Genomic DNA, 26,805 nt, shown 5'->3' on the forward strand with positions numbered 1-26,805 from the left:
GAAGTGCTTTTGAAATCTGTATATCTGCTAACAGGTCACAAAACTGAAATACCCTGACTGCCAAGTCAAGGCTACGGAGTACTAAAGAGCCTTGGACAAAGGGGTGCAAACTTTCTGCAGTTAGAGGCAGGGTATCTGTGTAACTACTTTAAATGAATATTTTGTAATGGAATAAGCTTTAATGTCATATATATTGTGGTGGTTTGACCTTGTCTGGATGCCAAGTGCCCACCAAAGCCGCTCTATCACTCCCCTTCTCAACTGGACAGGGGAGAGGAAATATAACAAAAAAGCTTGTGGGTCGAAGTAAGGACAGGGAGATCACTCGGTGATTACTGTCAGGGGCAAAACAGACTCGACTTGGGGAAAATCAGTTTAATTTACTATCAGTCAAAACTGAGTATGAGAGAGGAGTGAGAACATGTGTAGGGTAATAAGAAATAAAACCAAATCTTAAAACACGTCCCCACACCCCTTCCTTTTTCCCGGGCTCAAATTCACTCCCAATTTTCTCTACCTCCTCCCCCCGAGCAGCACAGGGGGATGGGGAATGGGGGTTGCTGTCAGTTCATCACGCGTTGTCTCTGCCGCTCCTTCCTCCTCAGGGGAGGACTCCTCACACTCCTCCCCTGCTCCAGCGTGGGCTCCCTCCCATGGGAGACAGCCCTCCATGAACTGCTCCAACGTGGGTCCTTCCCACGAGCTACAGTTCCTCACCAACTGCTCCAGCGTTGGTCCCCCACGGGGTCACAAGCCCTGCCAGCAAACCTGCTCCAGCGTGGGCTCCTCTCTCTCCATGGGTCCACAGGTCCTGCCAGGAGCCTGCTCCAGTGCAGGCTTCCAATGGGGTCACAGCCTCCTTTGGGCACATCCAGCTGCTCTGGCGTGGGGTCCTCCCCAGGCTGCAGGTGGATATCTGCTCCACCGTGGACCTCCATGGGCTGCAGGGGCACAGCTGCCTCACCGTGGTCTGCACCATGGGCTGTAGGGGAATCTCTGCTCCGGTGCCTGGAGCAACTCCTCCCCTCCTTCTTCACTGACCTTGGTGTCTGCAGAGTTGTTTCTCTCACATATTCTCACTCCTCACTCCAGCTGCAGTTTGTGTCCCCGTGGGTTTTTTTTTTTCCCCCTTCTTAAATACGTTATCCCAGAGGCACTACCTCTGTTGCTGATGGTCTCAGCCTTGGCCAGCGGCGGGTCCATCTTGGAGCTGGCTGGCATTGGCTGTTGGACATAGGGGAAGCTTCTAGCAGCTTCTCACAGAAGCCACCCCTGTAGCCCCCTGCTACGAAAACCTTGCCACGCAAACCCCACTATAGTATCCTCCAAAGATTTCCCCATTAAAAAAAATCTAAATATTACTGAGTTTTCCAACCAATTTTTATTTGGACTGGCTTCTATTTTCACTATAATTTTAATGAGCCATAAAATCTTAAGGCATGATGACATCCAAGCTAGCTATGGAGTTTATGCAACCCTGTATGTCTGTTTGCAGGAAGGGGTACCCTGGGACCCTGTTGTTCCTTGTAGATCTTCCCGAGATGTCACCTGCCTAAATGCAGGTACTGGCAAGGAGAGTTTGAGCTTGACCAATACCATGTGCTAGATACAGACCTAAGCAACGTGCATTTCTCTTTCATTGTCATTCAAAGTGAACAAGGTGTTTCCTAAGCACAGCGAGAGCAACTCTGTAACAAGTTTCTACCCATCTCACTACTGGCTTCAGTGCTAATTTTTTTTTACCCTGGAACTGTTTTCAAGTTTGGTAGTAACAGAATAAATAGCATCTCCCTATTTTTGACAAATATGGGGCACCTGTCATCTTCTGATGTCAAGAAGCAGGATCCTTAGATGGGCAGAGAATGGGGTGGGGTGGGGACATGACTAGGTATATCATCCTCTTTTTGCTTTCTTCTTCCATTCAGTTGCCTGGCAATTGTGGCAGACCAGCAGATTCAACAGAATGAGCATCTCTGACAGTTGGTCTCAAGACCCTAGTGTTTGATACTTGCTTCAAGTTTCTCTGCAAACTGGGATTCTATTTATTGAAGATGTTAACGGAGGAATGTTTGGCATCCTGTTCTAAATTTTAAAAAGACGAATCTGTTGTGCAATATGAGATTGAGCACCAGTTAGCCTTACCTCCCTTTTTTTTTTTTTTTTTTCTTTCCACTAAGGACATGGTTGGGAAAACATGGAAAAGAGTGGCGCAGAGAAATAAACTTGCTTGAAGTGATTTACACTGTAAAACCTTCAACTAAACTGTTTTGTCTGTCCAAAATTAATTTGTGTCTTATTACTAAGACAATTAATTGCTGTAGAGAAATGCATAATATCCCTATTTTTAAAATAAAGCCAGTTCTGCGTTTTCATGGTTGGTCCAACTAGCCTGGCCTTTGCTCTTAACCTGTTCTGAGCTCTTTGTCTGTCATCCTGTCATTTTGTGGCAAATGGTGAATTAGCACATGGAAGTCATTCTCTCTGAAAAGATATTATGGATAATTGCAGCAGTGTCTTGAATTAGAAAATAAGTTTAGCACGGTAAATATTCTGTCTTCATTGGTTGTGTGAGTTATTTCCAGGGTAAGTTTTATAAGATTTTAACAAATCAGTGGAAGATTCAATATGTTCTTTTATCTAATGCATGTTGATCCAGAATGAATCTGGGTTTCGAGGATGATGGTTAGTACTAGCTAGAAATCAAGTCATCAATTTGTACTTTCAAATTGTGAAATTATAGTGCTGGCTAGTGAATCTTCCGAAGCAGAGCAGGGGAAAACTAACTTGCATTATTTTTAGTTACTGCTGTAAACATATACAAATAAGCAGTCTGTCTTTAAAAAATGTAGGCATGCCTGAGGTCTTAGGATGTCCGAGAAATTGTTTTTTATTAAAAGAGGTTGGACTTTAGCGTTAGAGTTGGAATATAGCATTAATTTGACTCAATCTGAGCTTCACATAGTTTTGTCCCTCTTGAATTAAATGCTGTAGTCAAAAAATTTCATGAAAGAAGTCTGAGATAAAGATTATCTTAAAAACTTTGTAGAGGAGGAGAAGAGAGGATTGCATCAGATGGAGTTCTGGACCTCCCAAAGAAATGTAGTGTTTGTGCTAATAGTCTGCTTCCAAGAATATGGCAGCTTTGATAAATGAAGCAACACTGATAACCACCAAGGTCTTGAAAAAGAAAATCAGCAGATGCTTGATGACCTGCTTAAATGGTACTACAACCTTTACAAAAGCTATTTAAGGTGCAGCCAGGATGACTGAAAACAACTTTATCTCCCGTACAGAGGAATGTAGCACAGAAAAATGGATGACCTACCAGGTACAGGTTTTTGCTAGATTCAGATGCTGCAGAGAAGAAAATTGTAGTGCTGCATTGTGACCTTGCGGTCTTGCTGAAGGTGCAGCAGTGCTGGGCTTTGAAGGGAGGATTGGGAAAACATACTTGACCTTTCATTATAGAAGGAAAGTTCAAAATTAGCGGATGGAATTTATAAACACTAGTAAAAAATGAAGGGTCGTTACAACTCTGCTGTAATCAGGAATACGCTGGTTTTACACTCTGCAATGGCTCCAATTAAAATAAATATTTGTCAGTGTTACCTTATTCACAGTGTTTCATATTGAATTAATTTCACCTTTCAGGATAACTGTTATTGAAATGACTGAATCTAAAAGGGATTTTTTAAATATCTCTGGTGTAAGTGTAATGTCCTGGACAATCATCTCCTTGATGCCCAGTTTAGAGGTAGTAAGACATTTTCTCTTTGCAAATAAAGTGTGTGTATAAATTAATGAATGCAAGCTTGTTACCTGCTGTTGCTGCCCTTAACTTTTTCCTCATCTGTTCAATTTTCTGTGGTTTTTCTGTTAGAGGCTGTCAAAAACTGATTCTAAAAGTTCTGATCTACACAGCAATCTGCTGGATTTTAAGATCGTTCTTACCAATTTTGAGTATAATGTGTTTTACAGTCCATTGAAAACTTAAAATACTATGCAAATCTTTGAGTAAATAATGCATGCTTGGTTCAAAGTAAATATGTCTCTTTGAATAAGCAGAATTCTAGATTTCTGAATTCTTGTTTGAAGTATTTTGAGTTTATTGTGAATGTTTTAGTTTTGGAAAAGGACGTTGATGAAAATGTTCAATTAGAAAATGAGAATATCAGAATTTAGATAAAACTTTCACTGTGATTTTTGTTTTTCTAGAAAATGAGTGGCACAGCAGAACCATGCATCACATGAGTTTCTTGGCTGTCTCTCCTCATCTAGTCTTTCCATATGTAATCTCTGTGTCAGATGAAAATGCTTTAGAAGAAAAATTCTGCATAGGTAGAAAGTTTAAAAAAATAAGCAGGACTAGGAAAAATGTGCCTGGTCATTGGTAAATACTGTGTGTTTTAAGACATGCAAGTTTTACACATAACATTGTCACAAGCTCATTGACTCCTACAGAAAACAAATCATTTGTTTAGAAGTGAAGTCAGCAGCTTTATGGAGAAATAAATATAATTTTACAGCTTAATTACAGTATAAACATTTCTTGTGGTTGCAATGACTTTGTTGTTATTGTTGTATTAATCTTACAGGACATATGGGTGTTTGTTTCAGGTCCCTCTTGGAACCTGCTAAATCCTCTGAGCATAACTCTGACCCCTCTTCTGAAGAGCTTAACTTGTTAGCCATTTTTCATCTATGCGGCTAAACCTTTAATAAATAAAAAAAGAAGAAAACGAAAGAAAGGAAAGCTTTAGAGAGCTTCTCTTTTCTTTCTTTTACATGTTGTTATTGTCTGGTTAATTTACCTCTGTGGAAGTTTTATCTAATAGTGTTAGTTCACTGTATTTAGAAGTGAAGAATTTCACACTTCCTAGATGCTGTTGAATGCTTTGGGAGGTTTGGTGGTGGTAGTCTTTTTCTATGGCAACCTAATCAGTTAAGTCCCCATCACTTACGGCACCAGGCTTTCTGAGAACTGAGAAGACATCTTGGTGTAACATAGGTAATAATGGGGTTTAAAATCTGATAGACTTTTTGTAGAGTAAAGAGTGTATTGTGACAGATTCAGCTAAGTATTTATTTTGTTTTCAGTTTGGTTGCTTACGCAGAAGAACCTGGAGCGTATCCGGCTGCTTTTTTTTCCGCCATTCTCTCATTTCTTTTTGTCATTTGCATGTGTCTTTAACTTGGAAAATTTTGTTATAAAAGTGCTAGAGAAAAGCTTAGGAAGCATTTCCCCATCCCCCTCTACCCCCCTCCATGAAATTTTCAAGCTTCTGGGGGAACAGCAATGTGCTCAGCTGTGTAATGCTCACATTATCCCTGAAGGGAATTCTTACTCTTTCTGAACACAGTTTTCCTGTCTTTCCAGCAATCTGCCACATCTAGGATTCTTATATATTTGTTCTTAAGGGAATAATATTTTTTGAGTATTGCCTATTATTTGGGCTTTTCTTTATTTTAAACTGAATTTTTATATTTTTAATTTTTTTAATTTCAGAATATTTATAGCAAGCACTTATGTAGTTGCCCTCTTTTCTTTTGTTGTGTTTTGGTTTGGGGGGGGTACTTAAAAACAAACAAAAAAACCCCTACCACAAACTGTAAAATCCCTAATTCCTTCACCAGTAAATGTTTTTATCTAGCTTTGCTGTGTAAACCATCATACCACTGTAAAACTGGTGTGTACACTGGTATGATGTACAGTGACCCATGATACCATTAAATACATGTGTGGATTAAAACAAGAGCCTTAAAGCACCACCTTGTAGATCTTGTGACCAAGGAGATCTCTCTCTTTCCGTGAAGAATAAATTCAGGGCTCCTGTCTCAGTTGAGCACCAGCCAATAGAACTTTCTTCCAAGATTCACCGCATATTTGAAATATCTGAGTTTTCTTTATGTCAAAACCTTCAAAAAGGGAGACACTGAAATTTGGATAAATTCCTAACAGCTACAAGTTTATTTTAAAGTATTTGCAGGCTGACTAAACAGAAGCACTCATTTGCAGAGACTGATGACAGCTAGCATATATGATTCTTGCATATTAAGATTGTCATCTTTTTTTCATTCTCTGAGAGTATAATATAAGCGTTTTTAAGCCTGATGTAGGCATCCTGTTTGGTTTGGTTTGAGTTGTATTTACTCTTCTATACAGAAACATAGTTCTTGGTCCAGGAAGATGAAATTACGGGGCATTTCTGCTTTGGGGGTTCTTGTCCTTGGTAAAGAAATAGTTGCAAGTCCATAGGTTCTGCTGCTGCATGGTTGGTTTTGATCAGTGCTGTCTTAGCCTGGTCGGCAACTGCAACACAGCGTGTATTTCTTGTAATGCAATCCCAGTGTTGTGATGAAAATTCCCTGGCAGGGCAAGTCCAAAGTACCTAGGTTAAAAATTAACAGGATGTGCATTTTAATGCGTAATTATATTTGGCATGCAGCGCATTTCAGTGAGTGATATGGAAATCTAAGGCTGTTCTACATCTACTTTTATGGAAGGCACTGTGCATTCAGCCACTGTTTAAAACATTTTGGATGTGCAAACATGTTAAGAATAGCATTTAAACAAGATTGGTATTCTGAAACGCATTTCGAAAACATGTGAGTGACAGTCTTCTCTGACAGGGAGGCAGTTTCTTTCAGTGTTTCCCTTGAAGCTGTAAAATATCACGCTGGTGTAATGCCTTTTTGGGAATGCTTTTGGCACATTGTTGCAAAGGTAGGGTGTACAGAACTATTGGAACTGTATGTAACTATTGACAAAGGCACTTTGAAGTTGTTTTAAAAAGCTTATATGACCAGTTCTGGTACATTTCTGGTATTTGGGGTTTTTTTAACTTTTCTCCCATTGTCACTAAACTCCCTACTATCTTAATTCCCATTCCATTGTATTTACTACTTCTTGCTCAGCCCTTACACAGATTATGGTAGCCATCTTCTTTCTAGTCTCTTATTCATACATGGATATATTTAAGTCTGCACAACCATTAAATGCTAACACATCTGTTTAATTACAAAAAAAAGTTCTTGAAAATTTAACCACTTTTGGTTTTTATTATGTAACTCTTGACTGTCTTCTTACATACTGCTACATCAAATCTAGCTCCCTTATTCTCAGCTTTTCACCTCTTAAATTTTCTTTTGAACCTGTACTGCTTACTTTACCTATTGGAAAGTCACCTTCCCTTTTTGTCATCTTCTCCCAGTCTTGGTTTTGGATATGAATTCTCTTAGGTCCTTGTACTTAGGTCAGTCTACTACATCTACCATTAAACAGTTTATTTTCTCCTTTAAATTCTTACTTATAAGCAGTGAGTCCAGAATTCATTTGTCTTCTGGGTCAGAACAAAAACTGGTCTAGCATTCGATTACCTACTATTAAAACCGTTAACTTTTTTCAATGTCTATACAGTTGTTACATGACCATGCACTATGACAGTAAAAAGCTTTTAAAGCTGTAAAGCATCAGGTAAATATATAGATGCATTTGGCGTGAGTTGGACTGCAAAAATTCCCACAGTTTGAAGTTGTGCTTCTGAAACTCAGACAGTTATAGTTCCATTTTGAAGAGCATGCAGTTAAATTGAACCACCATGTAATAAATGGATTATCTCTTGACGTAGCTCAGAACAGATTGGGTAGACCTACTATCTGAGTTACCCAAACAAAGCGAGAAGCTATTTGAAAAGGGCATATGGTTTCCTTCTAGAGCACAAGCACATGTAAGAAGTAAACTCCTATTAACCTGAAAAGTCCTAAAGGTCTGCAAGCCCAGGGCAAGCAAAAAGTTCAGATGGCTTAGAGCCTTTCCCAGCTCCTCCTGAGGTGTGCCAAGAGACACTCCATACCTCATTTGAATTGAGAAGGGGGAGGAAAAATAAAGATATTATGACATTTTAGAGGCAAATAGTTAAGCTCCATGTATTGACTACACATTTGCACATAGCATCTTTCAAAAATACCTAGCTCTTCTTACCTTTAAAGATATATGTATTTGTGTCACTGCACTTCAATGTGCAGTGATTGACTGAAAAAGATCACTGAGAAGTGGGTGCAACAGATTTTTCACTTAATCCACTGGCTGTCAAATACAATAGCAGTGTGATGAGCTTTCCAAGGAAGCTGTATGAACATGTTTCCTGGGCACGTTGCCTTTGAGGTGTCTATGTGGTCTCCCTGCCACTCTGTATGTATTTAGTACTTCTGCACCAGCGTGTTTGAGCAGTGTGTCGGCCTCAGTAGGGGAACGTGTAAGCAGGGCGGTGTGATAACTTGCAAGTTGAGGTGTAAATGTATGGTTTGTTAAATGAACTGGTTCTCTGGCTTGTTAGAGTTTGGGCACCTTATCTGCCTTCATTATATTCTGTTAGTGGAAATGTGTTATTTTCTGACTTCTTTTTAAGTTTATGTTTAAAAATGAGCTCCACTAAGGCTGAAAATTCTAGAATTGAATAGTGAAATTAAAGAACCTCATAAACTGCAACTGTTTTCTATATTATCCCTATATTTGATTTAGTTCTCCATTTGGTATGGGTTCTAGTAACAGTGGAAGACCTGCTCTATGTGCACCAGTTTAGTCTGAACTCAGTGAAATACAAGGAGTGGGAGAGAAAAATTAAAACCAAAAACGTCAGGAGTTTAGATGCAAATAAACTGTTCAGCTGCTGCTTCAAACGTAACCGTCACTAATTAGTACTAGCACAGCAGAATTGTCTGAGCAGCTATTTGAAAGAAAGAAGGGGAGTGGCACCTGTTGGTGCATAGAAAGGGCTTCATCTAATTTTGGAGTGTTTATATTCAGCAGTGTTGAAAGTAGCCAGACATAAGGCTATTGCATTCTCATTCTCTGCTTATCCTTCTTTTAGCAGTCTGTTCTCTGTCTCAGAAGTAGCTCCTGAGAAGGTGGTATAATCTTTTATCCATTTCATATTTAGGGATTTCAAGGCTGTTAGAGCTTTTAGTAACATAGTCGTTTATTTAGTTTCACATTGCTAAACAGTCATTCAAATACTTAGAACTTATTTCCAAACAAAAATCAGTACTTTTTTTCCTCTTCTTTTCTGGCTTACTTTATGACCAGGCTTGCAGTTTGATCTGCAAGGTCAAAAAATTTAACATTGAAAAAAGTAATATGGATCAATTCACTTCATAAGCACATTTTGCTTCTGAACTTATGTCTTTTAACTTGATGTTGGTTTTGGTAACTGGTGCATTTGATTGAGACTCTGCATAGTACATGGCTCACTTTCTTTATTGTGAAAGCACAAACTACTTTTATACGTACTTATAGAAGCTTTCTTAAATATTACAATCTTGAGCTTTCTGTAAGTGATGTATTTCTATCAAATGGATTTCTTGTCAAAACCCTTTTTCATCTATAAATTATTGCATCATATGAAACTTTCAAATCCTGAGCTCTAAGCATTATCCTCTGCATTCAGCATGCATGCTGGGTATGTTAACATGTGCAGCGGGGTTTGAGGTTAAGTTACATTTTCTGTTATTTTGATCATTTCAAATTGGATTGAGTTGAAATTGAGATACAATAATGACACAAATTAACTGCAAAGTTTTCATCAGTCTTACAGAAATTCGATACAGAGTTGCTAAATCCATCTATAGATTTAGTGTGAATTAATGGATCCAAACCTAAGGCTCCCAGAAAGCCTGCTGGCACCAACTGGATTTTAATTACACACATTGGTTTAGTTATCCTTATAGCAGGTAAAATGAGTGGTGCAAGTCAAGTCTTCCAGATCAGGGAAGAAAAAAAAAAAAGCAGTGATCCTCTTTTCACAGGAGGAAAAAAAAATGGTTTATAGCCTATTTTTTTTTTTCCAAGGGAAAGTGAAAGTGGAAGAAGGTATATAGATGATGGAGGAAAGGCAGGCAATGAAAGGATACAAAGAGGCAAATTAAGTAAATTATATGGAAAGTAGTAGATTGAAGAAAGAAAAAATATGTTGGGAGAAATTAACTGGAAAATGTAGACTATTTTGTAAGTAGAAGAAATTAAGTTGGAAAACATAAAAGGTGCAGGCATGTGAAACCACCAAATTCTGTGCAAAGGGAGAAAAAGTAAAATGAAAGAAAGCAGAAGACATAATTTTAAATTTAAGGGAGAGGTAAGTGTATATGCTTATTTTAAGTCATTTCTGACTCATAATCAGCTGCAAATATTTGAGTTTGTACACAAGTACTTACATTTTGAATGGATGCAGAATTTGCTTAGCAGTGTTACCAATATCACGTCACAGTGATCAGCAGTGTTACAAAAATCACAGGTAAGGGTTTTTGAGGTTTTATTTATGTAACCTTTCATTTTTGTTTAATGTATTTTTAAAATACAAGGTTTTTACTTGACTTAAGCTTGCTATTTTTCATACCAAAAAAAATCAAAGCCAAAAATTTAACACCATGAATTTGTTATTAGCATCCTAAATTAAGAGACTTATAAACACATTCATTGCATCAATCTGAAAATTAATTGTTGGAAGTAATGTTGTTCCCCTTAGGCATTTCTTAGTGCGGGAAGCCAAGAAGGAAACCATAGTCTTTGGTAATGCTTACAGACGCCAGTGGCTGGTCAGGCACTGATCCCTTGTTATGTCGACTGCAGAGGAAAACACTTGCATCCTTCTAGAGCTCTTTTTATGTCATTCAATTCTAATTTACCATCAACTATCGTAGCGTTACCATGGTCATGCTCAAATTGGCGTTGGAGGCTTGACATAAAACCACAAAGGCAACTAAATTCCAAGTTAAAGCTGAAACTTCATTCTTAATTCACTCAGTTGTGCAGGGTGCTGTGGAGCATGTGGGAACACCCAGTGTTTGAAGCCCCGGCTGTACCCACACACAATAGAACAAGTTACGGATGGAATTTCAGCCTGAGCCTTAACATTAATGCAGCATAGCTCTTTCTGGTTTGATTTCTTCTTATATGGCACTGTTAAAGACAAAAATAAGCCCAAGTCAATCTCAGAGTCATTTTAAGTTATGCTTACAAGAATCTTGTGCAAGCAATAGTAATAGATTCTTCTCACCCATTGCCTCTTGGTAAACTTGAATTTTTGTATCCTGCTTGCTTTGAGTTTGCACTGTTGGAAACTGCTGAGGTGTTAGATTACAGATACCTTAGTATCTGAGGTCCAGCCTTACATACTTAATTGTTTCCTACTGTATACCTGTCTTTACTTGAAACTCATTTTGTGGAATAGAATTAAAGAGGAAAACTCTGCTTTTTGCCTTGTACATACATTTTTATGAGCAAAATTAGCTTTGACAGTGTTTTTAGAAATGTCAGGAATGTCAGATTTTTTTATCTGAAGGACTTCTTGGATGACTCAGGAAAAAGTACTTGGAAATTAGTCAGGATTTAATTGAAGTGGGAATGACACTGAATTGTTGAGAGAGAGCTTGCTCCCCTATGCATGCTTTAGACTGATACTTTAGAAGAAGATCAATCTTAATTTTAAGTGGTTGAATCAGCCTTTTTCTTCAGAACATAATTTTTATTCAATCTTTGGTTAGGCATTTGAAATAGTGATTAGAATAGTTATTCGGTCATTTATCCCTTCTCAGAGCAAATGAGAGTTATGCTTCTAATCTTTTTTCAAAAATCCATAGCTCCATACTTCTTCCCATTTATTTCCATCCTTTACCAACTGTCTTCAGTGGGTCTGGCATCCCTGCTTGCTGAAGACATGAGAGATACATACAGGTGACGTGAACAACAGTGAAGGAGGGGGATACACCTTTTAAAAGGGCATGTAAGCTGCTATCGTAGATTTGTCTGTATTTTACACTTGGCCACATGACATGGCCTGTACCTGCTTCAGGATGCCTGTGTCCCCTTTTCTGAGACTGTAGATCTGTTTTTGCTCAGGATTAGGGACTGTCCTAAACCATAGTTTCAGGAATAACTAGATCACTTCTGAACTTTCAGATTATTTTTTACTTAGGTTTTGTGCGGATTGCAGAGCCACTTGTGGAAATTTCAGTCTTTATTCTCGTAACTGTCAAGGCGGGGGGGGGGGGGGGGGGGGGGGAATTATGCAGTGTTTTTGCAATATTTTGATTGGCTTTTTATTTTGTCTGTACATGATTCTCTCCCAGACCTTCACTGAAGTCTGCCTTGTGCTCCTCCACAAATTAAAGTGCAAAATAATGGGATATGACATAATTGCAAACATTTTGCTTTCATGTTATACTTCTGCACTCCTGATTGTTGCACAGTCTTTCTTTTTTTTTTTTTTTCCCCCATTAATATTAACGTATTTGGAGTATGTTGTAGAGACTGTCACAGTAACCACACTGAAATAGTGGTGGAAAAGCAGCAATAAAGATACCTGTCATTGTAAAGATGGCAGATCAGCTTTGTAGCTGGTACAGATTGTTTTACTGCCATTGCAGTGCCATGAATTTTCAGTCAGAGGGCCACACGCTGTTCAGAAGTAATAAGCGGTTACACGTGAGCAGCTGAGCTCTAGCATAGCTGGTGCTGAGCTCATGCTGGTGTCCAGAGGGGTCAGAGTGCTTTTAGCAGGCACTGAGCTTCTCATACAGTGGCAGGACGTCAGGAATTTTGGAAAAGCTTTGAAAACAAAGTAGGAGATGGCACAGCTGATGCATTTCATCCTGTAAGGTTTGCTTATCTCATTTGTGCTAGTATCTGAGGCTGATTTTCGTAAGAAGTGACCCATGTTCCCAAGGCTGTTTTGCAAATCAGGGGTGCTGGTTTCATGAAAACAAAGGGGCTTGATGAATCTCTAGTCATGCATTATTGTAATTCTGATGGGAATACGTTCTCTTCCAAATACAAGGCACTGTTCAGAGTTAATATGTGAGCTTGTACCTGTCTATTTCAGTTAAAATTGTGCATTGCTGAAATACAGTGCTTTGATATCAGTAACAAGTTAGCTTTAGACAGAATTCAGACAAATACTGCAAGACTTAAGAAACTTGAAAATCCAGTTGGTCTGAAGACATTGTAGGATTAGCTCTTTACTTCTTGTCTAAACTTTTTTATTTTGTATTTGTGTAGAAAGATTGCTTTTCATTCCATAATTTTAGTTAAAGGACAACTGTGAAGCAATTTTCCTTTTTTTTTTTTTAAATTTGCCATCGGGCAAAAATTGCTCATGTTGTTACAAGGAGGAGATGATTTTAATAAGAATGCTTCATGTCAATACCCAGCAACTATGAACTATACATTTGATATCTGCAATGTTTGTTGAATCTTGTTAACTAAGCAATTACAGTCACTTGTCCCCCAAAGTTTTAAAAAGAATAAAGCCCAAGTTCTCATTACATTAGATTTATTTTTAAACAGTGTTTTCCACAACGTACAGATCTGAATCATAGAACAACAGCACTGCAGCTTGTGTTGTAGGCCATGATGAAGCTCCATACTGTGCAAGAAGCTTAAAGCAGTGATGTTGATATGAAATGGTCATATCTAAAACAAAGCAAACCTTGGCTTCAGATACTTAGAAGTAGCCCTCATTCTCCTTGCATATCAGAATAGGACTGTTTTAATTCTAAATTATGAGTATTTGGGGGTTTTTCTTGTTGTTTGTCCCCTTACCTCCACCTTCATTGAAACCCAGGGTTTGACAGAAGCAAACACACTATGAGGGGAAACTAAAATTGACTATAACAAGGTGCTTGTATTGTTCAGTGAAGTATTTTAACAAGTGCTTAACGCTAACACAAAGGTGCAAGGCATGAGATTAAATGGCAAGTTGCAGCCTTCTATTTACAACTATAATTAATATAATATATTTATTTATAATTTTATATATATGATGGTAATAATTATATCCAGGGTATTGCTGTAGGTTTGCCAGTTGTACCCCTTGTCTTGAGATCCCCAAATTGTATGAAGATGTGGTCCCCATATCCAGTTAGGGACCATGGTGGGTAGAAAAAAAGGAAACCTAATGACACAAAGTTGAAATGCTCCATCCTCTTCTCTGATGTCTCATTGTCCACTGAGCTGTTTTTTCATGCTTTCTTCAATGGACTGGCTTTTGGCTGCAGCTTGAGGTCCACCCTCCTGTTCCCAGAGTGCTTCACTTCAAAGGAGTTGGTCATTACCCTCAGACCACATTGAGTCCCATTGTTCGAAGCTATCTGTATCAATATCAGTCCTCCATCTCCTTCCTCTTCCTCATAAGCCTGACATTAAACCTAATGTTTTTTATTTTAATTTCAGAGCCCTGTCTGAGAGCTAGAAGCTATTATCTCAAAACAGCTTGTATGTTCATCGTATCCACTAGTTCTTCTGTCTTTGCCACTTCATACCAAAGTCCTGGCATGCTGTCAGCTTGGTGGAGGAAATGTAACTGCTAGTGCTTGATTCTGCAATTGTTCGAATGCAGCAGAGGAGACTGAATTAGCAGTCCCCATCCTGGAGGAATAGCAAGTTAAAACTAAGCGGTTCAGAGAGTCCTATTCCCTTCTTACTTGCCCACTCCCTGGATGTGTGCATACGAACACACAGGCGCCCCATTACCTGCTACACTACTTGCAAATATCTGTGCACATTCCTGATTTTCATAACAGTCTCTCGTGCAACTGAATCCCTGTTACCTTGTGTGTCGCTACAACCAGTGCTGACCAGTAAAACCTAAGTGAGGTGTTCCCACTGGTCTCCCCCCTCCTCCATTCACATACTCTGCCTGTCTGTGTTCCACAATTTGCCCCATGAACACACTCAGCACAGCAGACCCTGTGTCTTAACATCAACTGGTGAGACCTTTGCTGCACCTGCAGCTGGTCTGAGCGTAACCAGGAGCTGCTTACACTGCCCTGTCTCAGGAGTAACCCAATTTGCAAAATGCAGCATACAGCAGCACTATACTGGACTGCTCAAATGCCAAGCAATCCATAGGAATGATCCAGAAACTGAAAACTGCATAAATGAATAGTGATCATTTGCTGGAAGGTGTGATGCAGCATCTTGATAGACCATGCCCTAGGGTGTACCTGCTCATCTGCATCGCACACTGAGTAATGCCACAGGCACTGACCTAACTGCAGACCCACCTTGCTGTTTACTGACTTGTTTCAAGTATGTTCAAGTTGGGATCTTGGTATTTAGCCTTGCATTTGCTTGCTTTTCCTTCACTTTCTCACATCTTCAAACAGTCCTAAAGTTGAGTGATGCTGCTGGTGTTAAAATTGTTCTGTGATTAATGGTCAAATACATGCAATATTTAAGTTCAAATACACTCTCAATATTTAAGGCAGTTGGAAGTTTTTTGTTTACTTGACTAGTTGAATCTTTGGGTTTGGTGATACGATCTCTGACTCTTTTGTTGCTGTTTTCATTGCTTTTCCCATTTTTCTAACATCTGTGAAAGATAGGCCTATACTTAAACTAGAACACCATTATTCTCCCATCTTAGAAGTTGCTCCACAACTTGATAATTAACTTCAGGAGTGGACCATTTGCACAGATGCAGAGCACATTTCAACCTTTGCTGAGCCAGTCGCTAACCTGGCAAAATACTATTTGCTGTTTGGTCGTCTTAGTTTTTTGTTGAGTTAGCAAGCTGACTTTGGCTCAGCAAGAGTCCAACAAGTAGCAGAGCTGGCAAACAAGGAGGTCCAGGACTATATGGCCAAGAGCAGGGGAGTGGGAAGCAAGGGCAGCCTTTGGTGACATCAAGCCATTAATTTGGCTCAGCTGTGTTGTTAAGGCATGCTCTCAGTGAAGCCAAAAAATACTTTGAATGTCATATAAGCATATCATTCATTAAGACCATGCCATAAAAGCTTTAATTCCTGGTAGTCTCTTGTTGTGGCTACCCACAAAATATTGAGGTTAATCAAGATGGGGTATACAATTCTTTCTAATTACAGAGTTGTTCTACAAATGCAACCATCTTTTTGCATGGATTTTTTTTCTGTTTCAGAAGGAAGATGTCATTAATGTGGAAAGGGACGAAAGACTGTCTCTTCGGAAGCATCGCTTCATGCATTTTGCATCATTGGAATATGAAGGAGAATATTACATGACACCAAGAGATTTCTTATTCTCAGTAATCTTTGATCAAGTTGAACGTAAGTTGTTTTCTCATCATTGTATTTGTGAAAGAAAAGAAACTTGCAGGTCCCCTTAAAGATGTAATTTGCAAATCACTGCGACAAGATCCTTTATCTGACATAAATCAGCAGAAGCCAATTTATAAATGTTGTGCGCATGGATTCGCACAGCTACCACCACCATTTACACCAGTGAAGTGAGGCTTATGATTTAGAAATCTGGTGACTTGGCGATGACATTACATCTCTGCGTAATTTGCATGTTTGATCAGTATGTAGTTCCTCAATTACTTACATGCCGCAGAAAATAATAGGACTGTAATATAATAGTGTTCATACCATTCCCGGCCCCGTTATCTGTCTATCCACTTCACCAGTAAGTACTCTGTGACCTTTTTTCTTGGAAGGGGCAGTGATGGGAGTGACTTGAATGAGTGTAATGAAGCATTGAGCTCAGCTTTAGGTTTCTGGTTTCAAATCTCCTCTGGTTTATACAAAACCTAGTAAAGAACAAATCAAAATTGTATGCATGTTTTTAAAAAAGTACTTACAAAAGCATGCTTTCTGAGGAGAAGATAGGACCAGCACACAAATAAAAAGTGCGTAGGTGGTTGTACTCCTTTCCTCCTGGTTTTCTGGCCTCATTAGCTCTGCCCCATTCCTTAAGCTGCTTTTATCTGTCTTTGTATAATTTTCTATAATTTCCATGTTACAGTAATTTTTTTTAAAATGACATATGGTTTTTCTCCAAAAATTTGGCTTTTACAGGTTTCCCAAGAATTTTTTGCTTTAGAAAGGTTAAGCTCTCCAAGTTTCAGAGAGGATTGTCACTCAGAGGACAAATATTCTGTTAGTACGTCTGCTGAGGGAAAGAGGGGGGAAATCCCAACTTTAATCATTGTTTTTTGCAGTCTACACATACCGACCAAGGGAGCATGTTGTCTAGCGAAAGCTGTTCATAGCCTGCCCAGCTAACAGCAAATGTCCGAATAGCTTGGCGGTATTGAACAGGAAATACAGAAGGGAATTCAAGGTCCTGTGGAAAGGCTTGAGAGACAGGGAGGAAGGAGACCTGAATGCACTGTGATTCAAGCATGTGAGAAACCTGGGGCAGAACAGAGTTTACTGAGCTGCAAGTGGTCAAAGAATAGGACACAAGAATCTGTAATAAAGTAAGTTTTCTTGTGTCTTCCAAAAATCTATAGGTGATAAGGATACATGGCTTCACTGCTGACACAACTTCTAATATTATATAAAGCTGAATATAAATCCTTAGAAGGACTTTATGACCTTGAGAGTCATGGAGACTCTAAAAATAACTTTTTTTTTTTAATATATGGCTAATGGAAAGAGTTCTTTCCCCTTCAAAACTTAGGTCAGTAAGTTAAAAACCTAGAAGAGATTTTCTTTTGAGTTTTCCAGCCTGAAACACTGAAAGAAAGTGAATACTGAAATTTTCAGTTTTGAAGGTGTGGATTTCAGACAGTTGTCTGTGAAAGCAAGATTAGAGAAATAAGTGTTTTTCAGTCTTAGCAGTTCATACATATTAATTGGTTACTCCAACTATAATACTACATGTGCAGATTTTTAATGAAGTGGTATGTGGGTAAGATTTACTTGTAATGCAGCCAAGTTAATTTCAGTTACTTGCTAATATGAGTAGGAAACAGGGTTAAACAGAAAAGAAAAAATAATGACCCAAAAAACACGTGAACAAAGAAAATCCTTGCGCTGATGCATATTTAGCATTTCAAATTGTGGTCAGACTTACAACAATAGCATCATAGACAATTCATAGAAAAATGTTAATACTTGAATCTAATGCTCCTAAATATTTTTTTTTAACTGTTGGTATGGGTTCTTTGGCCAGTAGCATAAACACAATGGTAAGCAACTCCCTTCAAGTCATATTGCTTGGGATTTTAGGTTTTCTTGTAACTGCAAACAGACATAGCATTTGTTAGCAGAGAAGTATGGTGGTCTAAGTATTTTATAGGCAGTGGTTTGTTCATTGTGTTTAGAAGAGTTTCATATGAGGAAAATAAACAGACCTATCTCAAGTGTCTGTCCAGGTATATTCAGAGTAGATCAAGATGGTGAACTTCATAGCAAAACAGCAATTATTTTTGGAAACTTGCTTCTTATATCATAAAATTAATTCCCTTTCACCCTGAACAATGGTTTTAGAAAGGAAAACAGGCATGCCACCACTAATCCTAGAAAGCCCTTCACTTACTGGTGTAATGAGATGCAATTTTAAAACGTGATACTGCATACAGATGGTGAGTCTTATAATGCTGAACTTAAAGGTGTAATGATTTTTTTTATTTTCTGCCTATTTTTGATTAATCTCTAGTTTTAAAAAAAAAAAAAATCAGAAAAATTTGAAGCACCCTGGCAATAACCATTCATCTTCATGAATATTTGCTTGGAGTTTGCCAATTGGTTGCTGTATATAGTAATATGGAAGGCTTAGAGCTGTTAGTTTTATTTCTGCTGTCTTTTTTACAGATAATAGGCAGGAACATATGACCAGCCTCATGAGCATTTTAGCTGTGTACACCAAGAAATATTGCTGAGGTTGATCACAACATTCTGTTGCTTTGTTCCTATTCAGAGATAAACACTCCCAAAGCGGAAAAAGGAAAGTGAAAACAGGGGATGAGAGGCCGTTATGGGTTGGGAATAGGGGCCCTTGTCCAACAGCCTTGGGGTTTTTTGCTCACTGGTGATTGTCATTGGAGAATTACTTTGAAATCTCCTGTTAGTTTTTAAGCTATTAAAAGTAATTAAATTTAGAAGAAAGTAAATGTGGTGTTGTGTAAACCAGATGAGTTGTTGGTGCTAGATCAAGAGCGCTGACGTTAGAAAATACCAAAATATTTTAGCTATGTCCAGATTGTCAAGTGAATTCCTGTACACAGTTGGGTGGAATTTATTACTGAAGCAAAAATCTTAGGTGTGCCCTTTGACAAGGTTGCAAAACATGCAATAAATTATGATTTATTATAGAACACTTTCCCAGATAAGAAAACAGATTAACTGTAGTGCAAATATATCAAATGTCATCCAGCTCAAGTGATCTTGAACCCTGCTTGATAGACCTAGTTCACTAGTTCTGCTCATTTGTTTCCTGGTGCATGGGTTTCTCTATTACTCATTTTCTTTAAGGTAGGCCAAAAATTGTGAAATCTTGGCATTCCTGTTGATTAAATCACGCCTGCAAAGTTATTTACTGTCAGGGTGATAATGAAGAAAAATATTTACAGTCCTGCCATCTAAGGAGAATGAGCTGATAACAAATGCAGAGTTTCCTGACAGACTTATTTTGTTCTGCATATTGACAAAGCAAAGAGCTCTATAAAGGAAGAAAGGCACTCTTCAAAAAAAATTTGCTTGCTTTTAGATGAAATGTTTCACACTGGATTACCTTCGTAAATATTTGCCTAATTCTATTACCGTTAGTTATTTTATGGAAGGAAGCAGTCACCTTTTTATAAACAGTGGCAAACAGTAAATGAGATGTGGTAGTGTGGCACAACATTTTTGCCGGTTAACACAGTGCATACTAAATGCACCACTGGGATTTTTGGATTCATGGCTATGTGCCATGTAATCTCATGTTAAAACAATGTTACCACAAGGATGTGTGGCAAACCATTGCAAAACCAGCCAAGTTCTTCTGGGTAATCTGTGGGATGTTCATGTAAACCGTCATATCTGATGCAACGATAGTTTAGTGAAAAAGTGTTTTCTGTTGCTCTTCTTAATGCGATGTAAAAGCTTTTCAATGTCTAGTAATATCTAATACGGATAATATGAACTTGCTGTGTTGCATCAGAAATTCTAGCATTTTTAAGATAACAGGTATAAGAAGGATGAAGCTCAGCTGACTTACACTGAATTTTCATTGCAATGCAGGAGTATTTTTAAAAGACCCTTCCAGCTTCATGTAAAATTTGTGTTTGAAACGGTTGTGCATACTTAGGCTCATATTCAAGATTATACAGCCAATATTGTGTTAGAGCTTCTCCATGGAAATACCATCTCTGGTGTTGTAGAACATGTAAGAAAATCTGTATTAAATTTTGAAAAGGACTACAGATGCAAGAATCCTTCAGAAAATGAAGGTTTTGCGGTATATTAAATCTGTACTGTGTTTACATTAATTTTCCTGGAGAAGATTATTCTATTCCAGAAATACCTTCCTCTTTCAAGTAGAAGACAGATGTTCAGGTTAGCTTGTCTTATAACAGTTGATACCTGGTAAATAAAGGTCTTGATCCTTCTATATCCAGTCAGTCCAGATTTAATGTATCATAGTATCTTCACATCCTGAACCACTCCATACCTGCAGTAAAAAAGACTTTCCTGTGTTCTATAGCACCAGGGTGCCAGAGGCAGTATTTCCACGATCAAGTCCTATCTGTCAGTGAGTGTTAGCGTGTTGTAAGTTTGCTGGGAGAAGTTTTCTGAGTTGGTTAAGCTTTCTGTGAAAATATGGTTGGTGCAAGGTTGTGGTATGTTTGCAGGTTTGATATGTGTGGCTTCATGTTGTCACAGCGTCAGCGTGGTCATGAGTGAATGAATCTGAGGAAAGGATACAGTGCAAGGCTGCGATGGCTAGAAAATTGAATTCTCCATTGTCCTTAGTGGAGATCAGTGCTGGTGCAGTTGGTGGGGTTTGGAGAGCCAGTAGATGGGCACTTCAGAATGAGCTGAGTCAGTCTTTCTGATTCTGGATCTTGAGTTTTTGCCTCTGGTGGGAGTTCAGATGCCTATACTTCCATGTCTTCATTTTGACCTGAATTTCATATACAATAACTAATCAGACTGATACAAGTTATGCATGAGTGTCAGATCTAAAACCTAGGATTCAGTCAAAGACTAAGATCTAAGCTTGTGTAAGTGGTGAAGCTCCATATGGGAAGTGGGGATTGAAACGTTACATGGGGAGCCATTGGCACAGCTGGGAACTGAATTCAATCCTCCTGAATTTTTAATGTGTTAACAAAGTGTTAACGTTTTCTCTTTATCTCTGCATTTAGTACTTTTTAGCACTGATACACTGTTGTTGCTCAATTCCTCCAAACACAGTAGAGAACTCTGCAAGCTGGGATATGCAGGACAGAGATGAGAGATGACCCGTTGCCTAGTGCTAGATGGAAGGTAAAGCTAAGCAAAGGCGAAGCAGCAGCAAGATGGTTTAAGGTCATTATATGAATCTCTTCTGAGTTTTAGAAAAATGAAACAAAATCAGCCATTTCTAGCCAAAGGTTCTTAGTCATCGTTGTTTACTCATTTCTTAAAGTGTGGTTATGAGTGAAGGAAAGTAATGTTCCTGTTGAGCGATCTGCACACATAAGCAAAGATAAGCAGATTGCTGAAAATTTCTGCTTCTGTAACCAGCCCATACTGTGAATTTTTCATCTTCAGCTGTCCTTCATCACCCAGACAGCATTAGGAAATCCTACCACAATCCCAAGAAAGTCTTTAAAGTAACATATTGTATGCATTTGGCCTTTTGCTTTCCCTTAAGTGTACAAATACAACATTAAAATTGATGTTCTGGATAAAATAATAGATCGTTTTGGATAAAATGTTGTACCTCAGCCAATTGTTGGTAAACAGATAAGCTAAATAAGATTTTTGTTTGTTTGTTTCTCCACACCAATAGTACGTTAAAACCGATAGCTTAGTTACATAGACTGTCTGATGGAACACCAATGATCTTCATGGGATTGGTTTATCTAAAAATTAATTTGAAGGGAAATACTTCTTTGTCTATAAACAGTAGAAATACTCTAGAAATTCCTATAATCTTGATAATGTGTATTTATGTCTGGACATAAGCTTTGTTGTGAAATCAAAGACTAATGCATTTTTGTAGCAGTTGCATCATGAGATACTGCGTAACAGAATCAGAGGCGGGATTCTTGAGGGGAAATGGGGTCAATCAGATCTCGTCTGTTGGTCCAGCTGCTTTTTCGGTGTATTAACCACTGGCCACTGCACTGACTTACTTGTTTGCTCTCACTTTTCAGAAAAACTTGTTAGGTTGAGAGTCTTAAGTATAGATGCAAGAGGTGTTGCGATTAGAGCAGAGGTGTTAGGTGAGAGCTGGCTTCCAGCGCTGTAGCCCTTGCAGCTGCAGCAGCAAGGAAGTGTGCATGGTTGGATGGGGAGGCAGGAGGAAGGATTGAGCAGTGGTGTTTGGAGGAAAGGGAACCATGGAGCAAAATCACTTAAGAAGCAGGAGGTTTTAGCATATCATTTCACAGGGAGAAGGTGTTCTTTTTTTCTCCTGTTCCATTTCCATGCCTTGAACCATGTTACAAGACAGTGCTGAAGGTACCTGGGATACATTCCTTGTAAGGTCAAATAGCAAAATATATATTTGATCCTTAAAATTATACTAACGTTTTTGTGGTTATGTCTGCATGAGATGACGGTAAGGTTATAATAAGCTCATGGCTTTGTTGTGATTAATTCTTATTTTTCCCTTTGTGGCATTGCTGACTAGCTGCAGAATGACGCAGAATCAAAGTTCTTATCTCAGTTGACTGCAGTGCTTACTGATTAGGTACAAACTTTGGCAAGATGTTATGTTTTGAAAATACATTACTAGCTATTTAGCTTTCTGAAAACCAATTGTTAACGAGAAGATATATTGGAACTTCTCAATGAATGAAAGCAGTTTTTTAAAACTCAGCACAAAAATAGTACCAATACTAAAACTGGTCAGGCTTCAGCAGAGCTGCAAGCAAGAGGCAAGTGGTCTCAACACACATCTTGAAGGATTTAGTTATTTAAAGTGTGAAAGTTATTGGTTATTTAATGGCATCTGAATGGAAAACAGATTCCTTGAAACGAATGAAAATATATTGTGTGCATACAGAATACTTGTAGTACAAGTAATGGAAAGATCTGGTTATTAATAACAGGAGTCTGCTTGTTGTATAAACATCGGCTGCCTTAGAATTTCAGAAGTCTTGCAACAGTTTCTGCTTTAGTCAAGTATTCCAGTTTTGTGACATGCTACCATGATATTTAAAATACTTAACAGAGAAGTCACGAAGTCACTTCTCTTTTTTTTTTTTTTTTTTTTTTTTAAATACATATGAGCAAATTTCAAGAACTTGTACAATCATTCTTGGTCTCTGAATATTTTTCCTATTTGTAAAGATTTTTTATTTTTGTACAGCACCACATGCTATTTCAACTACATTTATAACATACTATCAGCATACCACAGAAAAGATCTCTGGGATTTTTTCTGCCAAGGGTTCTGAATACTTTTTGACAGATTACTTCAGTATTATTTTTTTAATAAATTCAGTGGAACTTAATCAATTCGGAAACATCCTGCTTAACTGACAATTAAGTCTTAACAGATGTAGCGTGAAAATCAGACTCAATGAATTTTTATCACTCTAAAATGTATTTTAATTTCTTGCAACATATGTCCTTAACACAGACAGGTATTGGTTTGTACCTAAGAAGTACAGTCTGTTTTTAAAATTCCTTGGGTTGCATTCAGATATTTACTGATGGGGATCTGGCGGACCCTCAGTGGATGACAGCAGGTGCCAGGAGTGCAGGTCAGGCTCCTGCCAAAAATCTAGCACGCGTTCTAGCCTCACATTTTCAGTTGTTTGTAACTCTTTCAGTGCTGGTGGTTCTGTGCTTTTCCTTAGGCCAACGCTGTATTTTTACTATAGTAGTCATATGATTTATCCTTTTTTGAGTAATCTTGGTATAGATTTTTATATTCGTTTATATATTATATTTTTTATATATTACATATATTATATATATGGTTTATATATATTTATATAATTTGAAATTATATCTGATTTTTCTTCCCTGCATGTTCTCATAAGAAGTGTTACATTTTGGGTTTTTTTTTTTTTAAATCTAAGGTAGAACCATCGAGTATCAATCACTTTCCTTTTAGGCAATAATAGCAGGCAAGGTGTGCTGCCTGCTTTGGTAGATAAGTGGAGCTGTCCTTTCCCTACTTGCCAAATGGCTGGGGTCTCCAGGGAGACCTTTGAGAAGTTCCACTGCTCCCTGTTTGGAAAACACTGGCATCAATTTCCTGAGGGAGAAACTACCCGGGTTATGCTCTCTTTTTTACTCCCCGCCCCTGCACCTGCAGTGGGTTATTGCACAGATTGCACTCAGTAGCCTTTCTCATCTACTGTGAAACAAAAGCAAACACCAAGCTCAAAGACTTTTTTCCATGTGTAAAACACAAAGGTTTCTCTTGTTAGGGCCACCTGCTTACATGGCAGTGTTCTCTCTTGGGCTTACCAGCTCCATTACTGCAGAGGAGAATACAGCCGAGAGCCAGCTCGTAGTAATCAAATCAATCTTCTGATGTTGTCCAGTCCATCAGAGAGCTCTGGTCCTCACACCACCATCCATAGTGCTGGCGAGCACCTGGTCATTCTGCTGGCTACATCTTTAGTTAAATCCTCTCAGAGGGCTTGTGCACCTGAAAGCATAAGGATTTTTCTGCCATAGCTGAGGAAAGGTACCACATTTTCCAACAAATCCTGCCTTGGTTCTTAACAGATGAAAGGTGGTTCAGCATCATTACTAGGTCCAAATGCATCCTAATTGGCCATTCTTGGTTTTTCTAGTTAGCTTATCAGTATATAGAAAATGCCAGTGTCCTGGGACTTTATTCACCAAGAGCTGTGATCCTACCTGCCTTAATAAAACAAAAAATTGTCTCCTTGTATGTAATTTGAATATAAAACATGGCCAAGCCAGCTGCTGTTTAACTTTATCCAGCCGATTTCAGTTGTCTTTCAGAAGAGCTGATGTTTGAAGTCTTCAGTATGATACAGCTCGCGTTCCCAAGTGCTAGCCTTCTTTTCAAGCCTTGAATTCATGTCCTTTGCACCAATACCTCTGATACTGCTGGAACTACTGGGACAGTGGAGTTTTGCTGCTGCATTGTTATTGGCAAGCACCAAGTCAGTCACACATCCCACCACAGAAACTGCAAGTTCCAGAAAACAGATGACTTTCGTCTTTTTTTGTTCCTCTCCAAATGTTTTTTGGTTTTGGTTTTGGTTTTCCTGGGGAAGAGTGAGGTGTGTTTGTTCTTAACTGTGGACAGGATCCAAATAGTTGTGAGCCTGACAGAGCAGATTCTTATAATAGAGAACAGTAAAATTAGTCATTTTGTCTCATGTGGATGGACATCTGCTTTTCCATTGGGACTGTATTTATTTACTGTGTCTGACAACTGCTGAACAGTCACCCACACCCTGACATAGCAATTACTTCTCTGTGGCTTTTCTGGTGATAGAGAATGTGAGAGCTCACTTCTGTTTTCCTGTCACTTTCTTGGGAGAAAATATAAAACCTAATGTTCAAAAATTTCATCTCCTTCTCTGGCTTTGTTCGAATTGTCAAAAGAGAGCAACTATTTAGCAGAAAAGAGCAACGATTTCTGTGATGTGTATGGTGGTAAAGGCAGTCTCTGCTGTTGAAAAAGTAAGAGGGGCTTTTAAACCAGTATGGTCAATTTAGAAGTACAGTGGACAACATAAAATGACTTTACTTTCACTAAAAGAAAGCCACCTATTGTTTGGTTTTCATTTGCACCCACTTTGAGAACTGTAAAAAGCCTACTTAAAATTTGATTCAAATTTCAATTCAGTCTCTTTTCTCTGCAGCTAAAATAAATCCTCATTTCAGAAGGACAATCCCTATTCTTTATGTCCAGTACAGCTGTAAGGAGGAAAAAGGATATCTGCTTAGTCGTACCATTGTAAGAACACTTGTATTTATTACCACAGCTCACCTAAAGTTAACGTGTAATATCTTGTAATGTGCTTTTAAGGATTTGTATCCTCTGTTAGGGCGATATGTAATGGCTTAGCACTTGTTTTTAGCATTTCATGGCCAAGTATGTAAAAATTTATCATATATATTCTAAAGGTCAGCTCCTATTTTAGCAGTTTAAAAACTTAAAATATAGACCTTTTATAAATTTTTCATGTTCAATTTAAAATAATTGCTCATATTGGAAAACGGTGACACCGCATCTTCTCTGTTGCTTGAAAACTCTTCTGATATCCAACCTAAAATTAATCACTGTCTGTTTAAAACCACTTGCTCATGTGCCAACATTTCCCATTACCTAAAATAGCTTTTTTTTCTTTTCAATCTTTACCCCATGATGCATTACAGATAATTATATTACCACTCAGCCCTGGTCTTATTAAGTTAAGCAAACCCAAGCTTATCTTTATCTCCTCTGGCTGGGTGAGGCCATCCGTTTCACAGCTTCATGTAGGTAGCTTTATTCCATGCTTTTCTGAATTTGATTTCTTTTTATAAAGCCAGCTTCATCCCTGGCTCACAGCACAATCTGCTAGCAATCACTATGGCCTAAGGGATAGGACAAGGATTGAAGTCAGGAACTTTTAAAATTAATGCCTTTGCTGAAACATCGGAATTGTCAAACTGCAGCTTCAGTCAAGAAGAAAAATGGTACAAAGCAATGCTGACTAGAGCAAAACACTTAAACTCGTTTAGCCTGTGCTTTACTCACAGTTGCTACATGCAGAACAGCTTCCGGCACCATAGGTGCTTTGGTCCTCATTTGTAGCTCCATGTGTCTGCTAGGCTGAGGCTAGTACAGTAGAGCAAATTATTTTCTGTGTTCTTAGGTGAAGAAAGTTTTAATGTAATCACAGAATCGTGATTAAGACAAAAAAAGAG

The 26,805-nt window shown here is 38.3% G+C and overlaps 1 protein-coding gene across 1 annotated transcript in view; it reads left to right on the forward strand.

Moving 5' to 3' along the window:
• Window positions 1-26,805, forward strand: part of MICU2 (mitochondrial calcium uptake 2) — a gene marked incomplete at its 5' end in the record, with an annotated part of 150,874 nt that overhangs the window by 69,583 nt on the left and 54,486 nt on the right. Inside the window, one exon of the mRNA XM_075720594.1 lies at window positions 15,930-16,077. Coding sequence (XP_075576709.1) covers window positions 15,930-16,077 — 148 coding nt within the window. The remainder of the gene's footprint in view (window positions 1-15,929; window positions 16,078-26,805) is intronic.

Source organism: Pelecanus crispus, chromosome 1 (genome assembly GCF_030463565.1).
Source record: "Pelecanus crispus isolate bPelCri1 chromosome 1, bPelCri1.pri, whole genome shotgun sequence".
Classification (NCBI taxonomy): Eukaryota; Metazoa; Chordata; class Aves; order Pelecaniformes; family Pelecanidae; genus Pelecanus; species Pelecanus crispus.